General features: G+C 41.0%; 1 protein-coding gene across 2 annotated transcripts in view; it reads left to right on the top strand.

Annotated features, from left to right (window-relative positions):
* Positions 1-1,240: 1,240 nt before the first annotated feature.
* magixa (MAGI family member, X-linked a) overlaps positions 1,241-15,362 on the top strand; it is a 54,481-nt gene continuing 40,359 nt past the window's right edge. For both annotated transcript variants that reach the window (XM_041798571.1, XM_041798570.1), the window contains exons 1-6: positions 1,241-1,324; positions 7,275-7,326; positions 7,426-7,663; positions 9,897-10,013; positions 10,650-10,769; positions 12,572-12,745. In XM_041798571.1, coding sequence (XP_041654505.1) covers positions 7,285-7,326; positions 7,426-7,663; positions 9,897-10,013; positions 10,650-10,769; positions 12,572-12,745 — 691 coding nt within the window. In that variant the 5' untranslated portion in view covers positions 1,241-1,324; positions 7,275-7,284. The remainder of the gene's footprint in view (positions 1,325-7,274; positions 7,327-7,425; positions 7,664-9,896; positions 10,014-10,649; positions 10,770-12,571; positions 12,746-15,362) is intronic.

Here is a 15,362-nt window from a genome sequence, read left to right as displayed (position 1 = left end):
GGCAAAAATGATAAAAAATAATTATTAGTGGCAAAAATGCTGCAGCAAAGTAATGAAAAAGGGCTAAAAGTGGCAAAAATTGATACTAGAGTGGCACAAAGGTGCAGGAAAAGAGGTTTAAAAGGGGTTAGAGAAAGAAAATTGTTTTAAAGAGGGAAAGGTATCAAAAATTAGTTAAAAGTGGCAAAAATATGGAAAAATAGTCTGGCAAAGTAGTAAAAAGTGGTTAAAGAGTGGGACACGGGAACAGTAACTGGCAGGAAAGTTGCAAAAATGAGTTAGAGTGTCAAAATGGACAAAAAGTGGCAAAAATTGTTTTCAAAGTGGCAAAAATGATCAAAAATAAGTTGAGGGGCAGAAAATGTTGCAGAAATGTCCAAATGAAGTAATGAAAGGGTTAAAAGTGTGAAAAATGAATGAATATTGGTGCTGAATCACAGTTGGGGAGGGCCCATTATTTGGGATTTTCAGGGGTCCGGATGATTCTGTGGGCCGGTCTGTCTCTTTGTGTCCTGCTGCATTATAGATAACAGGGATAGATCTCACTGTAATACCTAAAAACTTCCTGGGTTTTGAAATGAAATACAAATACTAATACAATCATATTTTAATCAGACTGAAATATTGGTTTAATTTTGGTGTATTTGAAAGTCCGGCCCCCAGAGTCTCTGTGGAGACTAGATCTGGCCCTTGTGCAGATGTGGTTGATGACCCCTGGTTTAAGGCATGAAAAGCAATCATTAGCAATGCATAAAATGAATCGCAGTGGATTGTGGGATATGTAGTTCCTTCCTCCTTGTAAAGAAATATGTATTTGTGCTGAATCAAATGTTTTATAGCCATAGTGCTCAGCTAGCAGGTTAGCTTGTTGCGATAAGGATTTGACTAAATGTCTGTTTAGAATTTGAATGGCAAATTTCACTTCCGGAACTTAAGCTGCCAAAAAGGTGGGCGGGTGCTGTTGAGCTCTATAGAGCTGCTGTATTGATTGACAGACATTTGAGCCAATAGCATTCAGCCATGCGGTATGCATTTTTCCCTACATAAACACTTATTTAAGTTCAACATCCTAATTATTTATTAGTGGACGGATGGAAAACAAACCAGAACATTCCTTCAAACAGCCTGAATAAAGAGAATAAGTGAGTCCACTCCCTAAACACACTTTGACTTACATCACACTCTGTACTCTGACCGCCTTATCAGAGAGAGAGAGAGGGGTGTTGGGCGAGCGACGTAACACGGGAAAAGGGAGAGAGACTAACAGAAACTTTGGAGATAGTTTGGAGATGACAGCTGAACACACACCAACCCATCTGTAGAGGTACAGCACACACACACACACACACACACACACACACACACACTCTACAGGAAGTTGGTTCATGTTTTGGATCATTATACGTTATAAAAGTATTTTATTTTGACGGCTGAATCGGCTGAAAAGAACGCAGTGACAGACAGGAAGTGCCAGAGCGAGAGAGGGGCGACAGAGCGTGTGTTAATGATGTGTTAATAGCAGCACATGTCGCGCTCTTACTGTGGCGGGGTTCAATGAACATCCTGTCTCCTGCTGACAGACTCCCGCCGTTCAGATCAATCAGCTGATGAGACCTCGCTTTCTTTGACACATCCTTATCGCTGTTTACTTCACATGACGAGGACACTTCTACATCTCCTTGTTACCTTATTAGGATGCCTCTCTCCCTTGTTACTACATCTGTAGGACACTTCTTCATCTCCTTGTTACCTAATTAGGATGCCTCTCTCCCTCGTTACTATATCTCTAGGACACTTCTTCATCTCCTTGTTACCTTATTAGGATGCTTCTCTCCCTCATTACTACATCTCTAGGACACTTCTTCCTCTCCTTGTTACCTTATTAGGATGCCTCTCTCCCTTGTTACTACATCTGTAGGACACTTCTTCATCTCCTTGTTACCTTATTAGGATGCTTCTCTACCTTGTTACTACATCTGTAGGACACTTCTTCATCTCCTTGTTACCTTATTAGGATGCTTCTCTCCCTCATAACATCTCTAGGACACTTCTGTTTGTCCTTATCTCCCTATGAATGAAAAGATCCCATAACTAACTCATCTTTTGGGTTCTGGTATAAATGTCTAACCTCAGATTAAATCATGAGGACACTTCTTAAACTCCTCATCTCTGAATGAGTGAAGCCTCTTTGAGTACCTGTGATGTTAATAGGATGCTTTCACCCTTACCTCCTGATTTTATCACTGTGAATCTTCCTTATCTGCTGACACCCTAACAGAACTTTAAAAGAAGGATTTTATCACCTTTTACATCTCAAAGATTCTCATTTATCTCCTCAGGTCATCAGCGGATGATAAGGAGGTTTCTTAGCTCCTCTTATATCAGTGGGACCTCTAAGTCCCTGTAAATGATGACAAGGACACTTCTATGTCTCCTAGTCACCTTACAGGATCCTTCACTGCCTCCTTGTGGTCTTATTGGCTGAGTAGGACACTTATTTACCTTCTTAAGTCTGGTCTTCCTCTGTGTGCTTTTTTCATGTTTCATAAGGACGCAGAGAAAGAAACAATCTTTGCTTCCTTGTTAAATCACTGTAGTTATTGTTGACCTCCTTATCACTTGACTAGGATGCTTTTTATCTCCTCAGTATATCATTGGATCTCAAGGATGCTTGTTTATCTCTGTCTAACGTTACAAGGATGCTTCCTAACCTTCCTAACCTCCTTATTACATCAGCCTTTGATGGCATCAGTGTTTCCTCATTACATCACTAGGATGCTTCTTTATTCATTAAAGACACTTCTTAACCCTTCCTTACATCTCTAGGACATATCCTCTACTCCTCATCTCCTGTTGGATAAAAAGGATGCCTCTTTGACACCTTGAGACCTTATTGCAACTCGTTTTTTAAAAACCTCCCCATTACCTCACGAGCATGCGTTTTAACCCCTTAATAGTGCACTTACATCAGTAGGGCACTTATCTCCACATGCTTTCAATCAGTGACAAGGATGCTTCTTTACTTCTCAGTGATCTAAATAGAGCCCCTCACTACCGCCTCCTAGTGGCCTCTTTTATGACACAGACACACAACAATATCAGTCGGAAATCTGACTGAAGAGGGCACTTTGTTAAATTTTGTCCTGTTGAATTTAGAGCAGGGAGGGGCAACTGGCCGCCAAGTGAACCCCCTCTGGGATGGAGGTCTGGGCTTTGACTCTGCCACTGCGAAACATTCCAAATGTTGTCTTAAAACCACTTCTGGTCATCCTACTAGAAAATACATTTTTTCCCAAACCGTCTGCTGGGATTTTCTCACATTTTTCTGCTCTAAGCCAGGGCAGGGTGCCGAGAAGCATCCCCACGGCACGATGCTGCTGAGAAGCATCCCCACAGCACGATGCTGCTGAGAAGCATCCCCACAGCACGATGCTGCTGAGTAGCATCCCCACAGCACGATGCTGCTGAGAAGCATCCCCACAGCACGATGCTGCTGCGAAGCATCCCCACAGCACGATGCTGCTGAGAAGCATCCCCACAGCACGATGCTGCTGAGAAGCATCCCCACAGCACGATGCTGCTGAGTAGCATCCCCACAGCACGATGCTGCTGAGAAGCATCCCCACAGCACGATGCTGCTGCGAAGCATCCCCACAGCACGATGCTGCTGAGAAGCACCCTCACAGCGTGATGCTGCCACCTCTGTGTTCCACAGTGGGGATGGTGTGTTTGTGGTGATGTCAGTGTTTGGCGTCTTGTCTGATGGTCTAAAAGCTCCATTCTGGTGTCTTCAGACTTAAGAACTTTCTTCCTCTTGACCATGGAGTCTCCCACAGTCCTTTTGGTGAACTCTAGTCCAGATTGAATCTGAGTGTTCTTCAACATTCCTGTCGATGTGCCCCAGATATTTGACCTTCTCTGCCACGGTGAGGGTCTGATCAGAGATGAAGAACAGCTGCTTTAGTCCATTAGCGTCTGATGAAAGTGTCACAGTTGCTCTGTTTGCTAAACTAAAGGTTTAACGGTTGTTAAACTGAGAGTATCCCACAGTTTGTGTAAACTTGTCCCTCTGGCAGTGAGGAGAAAACTAATGAGGCTCTCGAAAACCAAAGTTGCACATCCCTGATTTAGAGGGCCCCTATAGACCACTTCCATCAAGTTTATCTACCATGAAGGCATCCACAAGGGTACTTTTGTAGTGTTTTTCCAACATTAGGGCGATCATCCCCCTCTGAGTCCACCAGTGGCAGGACTAGAGAAGGTTCTCACCTCTTCCTCCTTTGTTTTCAGACTTTTTACCGTTGCATTTGTTTCCTAAGGAGCCGTTTTGCCTCATTATCCCTCCCTGACTATTTTTGGAGTCTTTTCTCCTACCAACCTAAACAAGGATGCATCCTTCCTGTCACGTTGTCTTTAAAGGATGCTATCAGATCTTAAATAAGTTCCCTTTAGTGGTCTTTAGTGGTTAAATTTAAACTCTCAGATCATGTGTTCTCAGAGACTTTGTTGTTTGTTTGTGCTCCGACTCCAACCTTCACATATGCTCATCCATATTTAATGCAAACGTGCACGCACACATGGCGTCTAGCGGGGCGCGTGCGTTTCCCTGTGGGTCTGGTTGTGTATAAATGGAACGGTGTCAGCGGCCGGTCTGGCTCCCTTTGTGTGTGTTTGGGGTGTATTTCTGCATGTGCGGCTCCCTGCTGTCTGCCACCATCTGCTGTTCTGTGTGTCTGAAGCGCGAGTCGATGAGTCGACGGAGGAGAACACAGGAAACGGTTCTCTGCTGATTCAACACTTCCTCGCATCGCCCCTCTGTTGCCATGGAGACGACTTCAAACCAGAGAGGCAGAACAAAAACACGTCTGCGGGGTCTGATTTAAAACGACAGATTTCCTGACTAGAGTTTGGTTGAGAGGATTCCTGGTGAGACGCAGAGGAAGTCAAAGAAAACTTTCTAATGAGGATGTAAGAAGAAAGCCGTGCCTCGGAGCTACAGATCCAGGATGTACGCAAACTTCTCGTCTCCTCCGCTCCTAATGAGGATTCCTCAATGTCTAATGATGAGAGAAGGAGGCTTTCTAATGCAGGAGTGAGGATTTAAAAATAGCTGAGGAGCCTTTTTGTGACAAAGACATGAGTCATGTATGTTTTCTCCTCAGAGCACGAGGAGCAAAGATGTAACAGAGACTAAAGCAGAGACAAAGTTCCTGATTTAGAGCATGGCTTCTCAACCTTTTCAGCCCAGGACCCCCAAGACAAAAGTGCCAGAGACCGAGGACCCCCACTGGACCTGAAGGTGGCAGAACACAGCCATGAACATTCAAGAATAGTCATGCGCACACAAGGCTGTCCATACGGGGGAATAAAGGGGGAGGTTTTTGGAACCCAGCGTAACATCGGGGTCCATGGAGGTCAGCAAAATCCCGGTCCATTGTGAAGTTAAGCTGTGAAAACCACATATTATATTGGACCTAAAAAATAACCACTCTAATCAAAAAACACACATCTTTACTGCAACGCTACATCTGTAGGACACTTCTTCATCTCCTTGTTACCTTATTAGGATGCTTCTCTCCTTGTTACTACATCCCAAGGACACTTTTTCATCTCCTTGTTACCTTATTAAAATGCTTCTCTCCTTGTTACTACATCCCAAGGACACTTCTTCGTCTCCTTGTTACCTTATTAGGATGCTTCTCTCCCTTGTTACTACATCTGTAGGACACTTCTTCATTTCCTTGTTACCTTATTAGGATGCTTCTCTCCCTTGTTACTACATCTGTAGAACACTTCTTCATTTCCTTGTTACCTTATTAGGATGCTTCTCTCCCTTGTTACTACATCTGTAGGACACTTCTTCATCTCCTTGTTACCTTATTAGGATGCTTCTCTCCCTTGTTACTACATCTGTAGGACACTTCTTCATTTCCTTGTTACCTTATTAGGATGCTTCGCTCCCTTGTTACTACATCTGTAGGACACTTCTTCATCTCCTTGTTACCTTATTAGGATGCTTCTCTCCCTTGTTACTACATCTGTAGGACACTTCTTCATTTCCTTGTTACCTTATTAGGATGCTTCTCTCCCTTGTTACTACATCTGTAGGACACTTCTTCATTTCCTTGTTACCTTATTAGGATGCTTCTCTCCCTTGTTACTACATCTGTAGGACACTTCTTCATTTCCTTGTTACCTTATTAGGATGCTTCTCTGCCTTGTTACTACATCTGTAGGACACTTCTTCATTTCCTTGTTACCTTATTAGGATGCTTCTCTCCCTTGTTACTACATCTGTAGGACACTTCTTCATTTCCTTGTTACCTTATTAGGATGCTTCTCTGCCTTGTTACTACATCTGTAGGACACTTCTTCATCTCCTTGTTTCTCTCCTTCTTATTCAAAGAAACAAATATCTCTATCTATTTATTTGTTTAGTAACTAGCCTTTTTAAAATGAAAATAGTTTTTATTAAAAACATATTAAAAATGGGTTTAAAAATTGCTGACATTGGCAAAAAATGGTGTAAAAGGTGTTGAAATTGTTTTTTAAAGAACATGAATGGGTTAAAAGTTGCAAAAATTTGATCAAAGTGGCAATAAAGTGGCATGAAATTGGTTAGAATAAATTGGCAAGAACAGGCACAAAAAGTGGTTAAAGGGGATTAAGAAGTGGCTGAAATGGCTTTAAAGTGCAATAAATTGGTGGAAATCAGGTAGACTGGAATGAAGAATTGATATAAACTGGCAAAAAGGGGTGTAAAAGGTGGTTCATAGTGGCAATAATGAGGCAAGAAGTGGCAAGAATTGGTTTAGACGTGACAAAAAAGGCAGAAAAAAGTGGTGGAAAGCATATGAAATTGACACAAATGGGTTTTAAGTGTTAAAAATGTGCTTAAATTGTCAAAATTAATGTTAAAAAGTGATGAAAATGGGTTAACATTTGGTAAAACTGGTGTAAAGTGGAAACAGTGTAATCTGGTGACCCCCTCTCAGTGTCTCGTGTCCCCCAATGGGGTCCCGACCCCAAGGTTGAGAACCACTGATTTAGAAGACCTCCTCCTGCTGTACAAAAGTAAAGCCAAAGGACCCCTGTGATGGTGGCTGGCATGGTGTTGGCCAAACATGATTGGTTATCATATACACAGGAGGAATCACTGATGCTACTGACAGAATGGAGAATGTTTTATTGAAATAATCAGGTGAACATAAAGACAGGTATAAATAGTTACACAGAGCATGCTCAGTCCCTCCTCTTTCTCTTCCTGTCTGCAGCTCGGCCGCCATGTCTAAAGCGACGGTGAAGAAGCTGCACTGGCGCTCCAAGGTAAACATTCCTTCATTAAATGTGGAAAAATAAAAACTTCCTCTAAGATGATCAGGATTAAAAATGTCCGTGCTCACCTGTCCTCCATCTTTGTCTCAGGTGCAGGAGAGCTTCGTCCCGCTGGGCGGCGGCTCTGGAGAGCTCGGTCTGGCCATCGGAGGCGGAGCCGACTACGGCGAGTTCCCCTTCGTCACTGCGGCTCACGGGGGCGGGGCCACCGTGGGCGACATCATCTTAGAGATCGGGGGGACGCCCGTGTTAGGGATGACCCTCGGTGATGTCAGAGGAGTCCTCAACTCCTGTCCTCATCCAATCAGAATCAAGACCGTCTCACCAGGTCAGCAGAAAAACTAAAAACTAAAGATGGGCTTTATCAGTTCAGCCGAGATCAATACTCTGACGACAGGAAGTGATCAATGAGTGGGTCAACAGAGAAACCAGCAGAGATTAAGACTGTCAGACTTTTGAGACGAAGTGATGGGAGGGACGAGAGAAAGGAAACAGTGAAGACAACAGTCACACATGCATGAGCGAGAGTAAAACACCATGTTCTTCCCCCGTGCTGCAGAAACGCTTGCTCTAGAAATGGTGCATGCGAGTGCTGCTGAAATGCATGCTAATGCATTCTCATTTGTTTGCATGCATGTTTGCATGTTATCAGTATTCTGATGTGACTCTTTCCACTACATGTGTGATGGCCGTGAATTCAAAACTTAAGAAGTGGCTGAAGAATTACTCCAGCAGAATTTCATCTCTCTTATTTCTATCTTTGACAAATAAAAACACTTAAAAAGAGTAAATCTGACTATATTTGAGGGAAATATCACAAACTACAACTCTTTAGATGAGTATTAGGGGGTCTGCAGGACTAAGTCATCAGTGATCCACATCAGCTCCTCTCCAGTTAAATCTGTCAACCTGTGGTAAAGATCATAAAGTGTAGGGATCATAGTCTAGATGGTGAAAAGTGGCAATTAAAATAAGTTAAAGGTAGCAAATATGGTCAAAAAGCAGCAAACACTGGCAAAAAAGAAGCAAAAATGGGTGGGAAGTGACCAAATAATAAGTTAAAAGGGGCAAAAACGTTGCCGAAAATGAGTGAAGAGTGATTAAAATGGGAAAAAAATAGAAAAACTGTGTGAAAAATGGGAAAAAAAGTGTCTTGTAATTGCAAAAGGCAGCTTAAATGGGAGAAAAGTGACAAAAAGAAGTGGCAAAAATGTGCTTAAAGCAGAAAACACGGGGGAAAAAGTGGCATAAAGGGCAGAAAGTGGCAAAAGAAATGAGTTATAGGTGGCAAAAATGGTCCAAAAATGCAAAAACATGGAGAAAAATGAGTGAAAAGTGACTAAAATGAGCAAAAATCAGAAAAGGTGTTGAAAATTTGTCAAAAAGCGGCAAACAGTGGGATTAAAGAAAAAAAAAATGGGTGGTAAGTGACCAAATAATGAGTTAGTTGCAAAAACATTGCAAAAAATGATTGAAGAGTGATTTAAATGGGCAAAAATTTGAATAACGATTTAAAAAATGGGCAAAAAGTGTCATTTAATTGCAAATGGCAGCTTAAATGGATAAGAGGTGGCAAATAGGGGCAAAAAAATTGCAATACACTGCAACAAAAGTGTCAAAAAGGAGAGAAAAGTAACAAAAGGAAGTGGAAAATATGGGCTTAAAGCAGAAAACACTGAGAGAAAAGTGGCAAAAATAAGAGTTATAGGTGGCAAAAATGGTCCAAAAGGTGCAAAAACGTGTCGAAAAATGAGTGAAAAGTGACCAAAGTTGGAAAAAATCTGAAAAAAAGTGGCAAAAATGGTCAAAAAGCAGTAAATACTGGGGAAAAGTGGCAAAAATAGGTGGGAATTGACCAAATAAGGAGTTTAACATGTCAAAAATGTTGCAAGAAATGACTGAAGAGCGATTACAATGGGCAAAAAATAGAAAAAAGTTGTGAAAAATGGCCAAAAAAGTAATTTAAATCGCAAAAGGCAGCTAAAATGGGGGAGACGAGGCAAAAAGGGGAGAAAAGTGACAAACAGAAGTGGCAAAAATGTGCTTAAAGCAGAAAACACTGGGGGAAAAGTTGGTTATAGGGGGCCAAAATGGTCCAAAAGTGGCAAAAACATGGAGAAAAATGAGTGAAAAGTGACTAAAGTGGGCAAAAAAAATGGTGTGAAAAAGGGGCAAAAAGCATCAAAGAGTGGCAAAATGGTAAGTTGTTGGCATTTAATTGGATAAGGCAGCTTAAATGGGCGAAAAGTGGCAAAAAAAGGTGACAAAAGTGGCAAAAAATTGCAAAAAGCTGGATATAAATGTCAAAAATGGGCAGAAAGCAGTAAAAATGGAATTAAAGTAGTGAAAAATATGCAGACAAAAACTAGAGGTCGATAATTAAAGCCTGCTGTGTAAGAGTGGGAAACAAACTGATTTATGTGACTTGTAATGGATAATTTCTGAGGTAAAATTTTCCTTTTAAAGGTTTTCTGGGGAAATAATATTTCAAATTAATCTCTAAAGGCGTCAGTAACATCCGTGTGCAGACTCATTCTGACATCTGTGTTTTCATGGTTCAGGTTCGTCCCTCTGTAAGGACCTCAGGTTGTACCTCAGCAAGTGTTTCACTCCGGGCTCCATGGACAGTCAGCTGCAGCAGCTCATCCGAGAAAACCTCTACCTGAGAGCCGTACCATGTAAGAACACCTGGAACACTCAAAAACACCTGAACATTCAAAAACACCTGAACATTCCCTCTAACACACAGGACAGCCCCACATAAGGGCTTTGTAATGAAACATAAATCAGTGGAATGTTCCTTTAAATCTCTCTCCAGGTTAAAGTGTAAGCTGAGTGAGAGCTCCAGCAGTCGGAGTGAAAATGAACTCTGTTAATGATTACAGGAAGTGAAGGGAGTGTAGTATTGTAGGTCACACACTCAGAGTGTAACCCTTTCAGGAGACGTTTTCACCTGAAAGGGTTAAATTCTGTTCAGGATCGTATCAAACAGAGACGACTTCATTAGTAGAAGCTGTAAACACGCCACAGTCAGAGTGCATAGATACACCTGAGGTCTGGATGGCTTTGAGGTAACGTGACTGTAGATATCAGGATTCAGACGTAGAAGGCTGCTAGCGCTAGTTTGTATCAGCTGTATGTTTAAGATCGAACCACTGACATCTGTTAAAGTTCACACACGGATAGAAATTTAATTCTTAACATTTGGTATTAACAAAATCAGACAGAGTGAGACCTCTGTGTGTTGAAGTCTTTAGCCCGTCTAAGGACTACAGTTCTGTCCCTCAGTGATGACATCATCGGTCTTCCTGCAGGTACGACGCGGCAGCCTCGAGACGGGGAGATCTCAGGAGTGGACTACAACTTTGTGTCCATCGAGGAGTTTTTCTCTCTGGAGGAGTCAGGAGCTCTGCTGGAAAGCGGCAAGTTCAAAGGTCAGCAAAACAAATGCACCCTAAAAAATACATACTGCAAAAATCAGATGAAACAAACGCACCCTGTGAAGATAAACACGAGAACAATAAGACCAAACACACCCTTTAAAGATATACACTGGTATAAATAAGACAAAACAAACGCACCCTAAGAAAACAAAAACTGTAAAAATAAGACGAAACAACTGCACCCTATAAAGATGTACACTGTAAAAATAAGACAAAACAAACGCACCCTGTAAATATGTACACTGTAACAATAAGACAAAACAAACGCACCCTATGAAGACAAAAACTGTAAAAATAAGACGAAACAACTGCACCCTATAAAGATGTACACTGTAAAAATAAGACGAAACAAACGCACCCTGTAAAATACATACTGTAAAAATAAGACGAAACAACTGCACCCTACAAAGATACATCCTGTAAAAATAAGACGAAACAAACGCACCCTTTGAAAATATACACTGTAAAAATTAAGACAAAACACACATGCCCTGTAACAATGAAAACTTTAACAAAGAAGAAAAAGTACGCCATTTAATAAGCAATCCAAAAAATAGGACAAAACGAGCATATACTTTAAAGATATTTTCTTTTTTTAAACGAAAGAAAAAATCAAATGCGTCCTGAAATAATAAACTGCAAAAAATTTGACAAAAATATGCCTCATAATAATGAACTGTACACTTCAGAATTAGATAAATCCACCTCATGAAGAAAAATACTGCAAAAATAAGAACAAACATTTCTATTATACATTTAAAATAAACAAACTCACCCTATAAAACAAAAACCAAACAAGCGTGCTCACCTTAAATTTCTCACCCTGAAGGAGAGATTCATGAAAAAGGCACTTCCGTGTTCACACTGGAAGTTGTCCCAGAATGCACCTGTGCTGTTGAAGTGCCACTAGAGTGCATGAGCGTCCAGGATCCTGTGAAAAAGGCTGAAAAGCAGATAAAAGTGTCATGGTTCTCCAGTTTCTGGAGCTGTTCCTGTGTGATTTACTCTGCAGAGACTAGGGGAGATTTTGGACACGTCTCTGTGAGGTCAGTGATGATTTTAAACTTCATGAAGACCTTTGACCTCCAGCTGGTGGTTCTAGTTTTACCTGTGAAATCTGCTTCATATTTAAAAAACTTCACCAGAGGTCAAAGGTCCCCATGGAGCGGTAGATTTCTCCTCTCTCTCCTCTGGCGTTTGAAGCCACCTGATCTCGCTCCTGTGTGGAGTAAATGTGCTGATTGGCAGCGAGCTTTTTAACGGTGTTTGGGAGGAAAAGAGGATTTTGTGTCTCTAATCCTCTGAACCTTAAACGTGCCTGACTCTGTCCTACATCTCTCTCTCTCTCTCTGACACTCTGGGCGTCTCTCACCCCTCGCTCACTTGGGTCTTAATCTGAAGGGATTAATGAGACCGAAATAGAAACTGAATTCACACGTATAAATCCATGTTCACACTTAGCAAACGACGACACTCAACATGTCTGAAATAAAGAGAAATTAACCTCTGCTGCCTCGCTGTCGACCCTGAAACTTTCACTTTTACTCCTGAACACTGAACTATTCTTCTCTCTGTGTTTAGGCTCTCTCTCCTGCAGGAGGCGCTAATGTTTCAGTTTAATTCAGTTTAATGTGTGCAGGAGTTTTCTTTAAAGCTCAGTCTGCATCATCAGTTAGTTCAGTCAGTTCTCTGCATGTTAAAGTAGAGCGTAAGCATTTTCCATCCTATGTAAGAGTAAACTTATTCGTCACAAAATGAAGGAACTTTTCTCATCTTTTCCTGTCCAATCACAGGCAACTATTACGGTACGCCCCGCCCAGTCCACATCGGTCCGGAGAGTCCACCAATCACGTACCAGGAGCATCGAAACCTTCTGAGGAACTTCAGGACGAGGAGCAAATCTCTGAGCAACCTGGAGAAAGCCGTGGAGGAGGGGGACAACAGCGAGGAGGACAGCGGACTCTCAGGTACCAAATATCAGAATATCACATAACCCCCCCGATACCTGGCATCTCTGACATGATCGTTTCATGGCATGCATGGCCGTGATTGCTCCTCCCACCTCTCATCCCTGCTGGCATGCTCTCTCTTCAGCTACATCCCTTTGTCCCCATGCATATTTACACAGGCTGATACAGCCAGTGTTTATGCACCATGCAAACAGTGGAGTCCATCCTGCAGGCTGCTGTGGATGTTTGATTATTTTTGGGATGCCAGCATTGGAGCTGAGAGGATGAAATAGGCCTGTGCTGCAGCCATGTGATGTTTTTAAGAGACAGGAGATGCAAAGGATGCATCAGTGTGCTCTATTGTTCTGCTCTGCATCCTGCAGAGATTACTGCTCTATGTTATAAACCAGTGTTACTCAACCCTGCTCAGCCACAGAGCCAAATTGTTAAAAAATATTTTAGCAAGAGCCACAATCTAAGTGGTGAAAAGTGACAATAAAAATAAGTTAAAAGTGGCAAAAATGGTCAAAAACACTGGGGGAAAAGTGACAAAAATGAGTGGGAAGTGACCAAATAATGAGTTAGTGGCAAAAACGCTGCAAAAAATGACTGAAGAGTGATTGAAATGGGCAAAAATTAGAAAAAAGGTGTGAAAAATGGGCAAAAAGTGCCCATTTAATTGCAGAAGGCAGCTTAAATGGGTGGTAAGGGGCAAAAAGGGGCAACAAATTGTAAAATGCAAGATAAAAGTGTCAAAAAAGGAGAAAAGTGACAAAAAGAAGTAGCAAAAATGGGTTTAAAGCAGCAAACAGTGGGAGAAAAGTGGCGAACATGTGGAAAAAATAATTGAAAAGTGACTTAAATGGGCAAAAAAAAAGTGGAAATAATGGACAGAAAGTGTCAAAGAGTGGCAAAATGGGAAACAAACACACCCAGTGATGATGTACACTGTAAAAATAAGACAAATCAAATGCATCCTTTAATAATAAACACTGAAAGGTGGCAAACATGGTCAAAAAGCATGTAATTGCAGAAGGCAGCCTAAATGGGTGAGAAATGGCCAAAAAGGCAACAAATGCAAAAAAAAGCTGGATAAAAGTGTCAAAAAGACGAAGCATGAAGCAGATGTTGGCATTTTTAAAATTTAAGATCTCTCTGCAGGTGGGACGCTAAAATCTTTCTCTCAACTCAGGAATGAATTTGATCTTCCTCAAAAATCATTTCTTTCAATATCTACGACTAAGAAGTTACATCCTGTCCATACCGATAAATAAAAGAGGCTTGAATATGAACCTGCTTGGAAATATACTATTAGAGGCCTCTTCTCTAAGGAAGACAATTCTAAGTTATTTTTATGATCAGATGTTCACTAACATCCCCACCATTAACTCCAAAATCTCTTTGGGTGAAGATTTGGGATCCCACCTTGACGATGAGACTTGGAGCAAGATTTTTTTGAATGCAAAAAAAATCACATGTTGTAACAAATCCTATGACACTCAGTTTAAGATCATTCATGGGCTGCATGTGACTCCAGCCACTAGATGTAAATATGACCCTTTGTGCTCACCATTGTGTCAAAAATGTAAAAATGCTGTGGCTCGTATTCCCACCTTATGTGGACGTGTCCTAAAATTAATATTTTCTGGTGATCAGTCCAAAGTGAATTAGAGAAAATTTTTGGCTTCGATATACCTTCAGATCCTCATCACTTTGTTTAAGGACTGGATAGAAATTGTGACCGTAGGTACACGTGCATTTCCAGAGTAACGTTATACGCTGGACGGCTTGCAGTATTACAAAAATGGCTAGAAGAAGAGCCCCCAGATATTACTTCATGGTATGATAAACTTATGTCTATTTTGTCACATGTACTCAGAGGTACACTCAAGGTTTTTGCAAGGGAATGGTCCCCGTTAGAAATATTCCTGAAAGAGGAATGGTTACGTGTAATGTGCATTGGTGTATCAAGTATTTCTGAATAAGGAGGCTTTATGAAAGGTTTTATGTTGCTCTGTAGGTGATGTATTCTGCTATTACTATTTTTTTTCTTTTTTTTATCTGTCTTTGTGGGTATTGTTGTTATTGTTAAATTTGTATTTGTTTTTGTTTGGTGTTTAATTTATGTCCTGTTTTTTTGTCGAGTTTGTATCCTATTGTTTTGATTTAAACTAATAAACACACACCAAAAAAAAAGAAGAAGCAAAAAAGGGTTTAAAGCGCCAAACACCGGGAGAAAAGCGGCAAAAAGGGCAGAAAGTGGCAACAAAAGAGTTATAGGTGGCAAAAATGGAAAGGAAATTAGTGGCATGTAATTGCAAAAGACAGCTTAAAAGTGGCAAAAAAAAGGTGACAAAAGGGGAAAAAATTGCAAAAAGCAGGATAAAAAATGTCAACAATGGGCTAAAAGCAGTAAAAATTAAAGTAGCAAAAGATTGCAAATAAGGGTGATGGAAATATAAAGACAAAAACTAGAGTTTTACTATTAAAGCCTACTGTGTAAGAGTGGGAAGCTAACTGATTAATGTGACCTGCAATGGATAATTTCTGAGTTAAAATTTTCCTTTTAAAGGTTTTCTGGGGGAATAATATTTCAAATTAAGACAGAAAAGAGCCACAGATCATCACAGAAGAG

The sequence above is a fragment of the Cheilinus undulatus genome, linkage group 11, assembly GCF_018320785.1.
Source record: "Cheilinus undulatus linkage group 11, ASM1832078v1, whole genome shotgun sequence".
NCBI lineage: Eukaryota > Metazoa > Chordata > Actinopteri > Labriformes > Labridae > Cheilinus > Cheilinus undulatus.
Note: the sequence above shows the minus strand (reverse complement) of the source record. Positions and strands in the feature narration are given on the sequence as shown.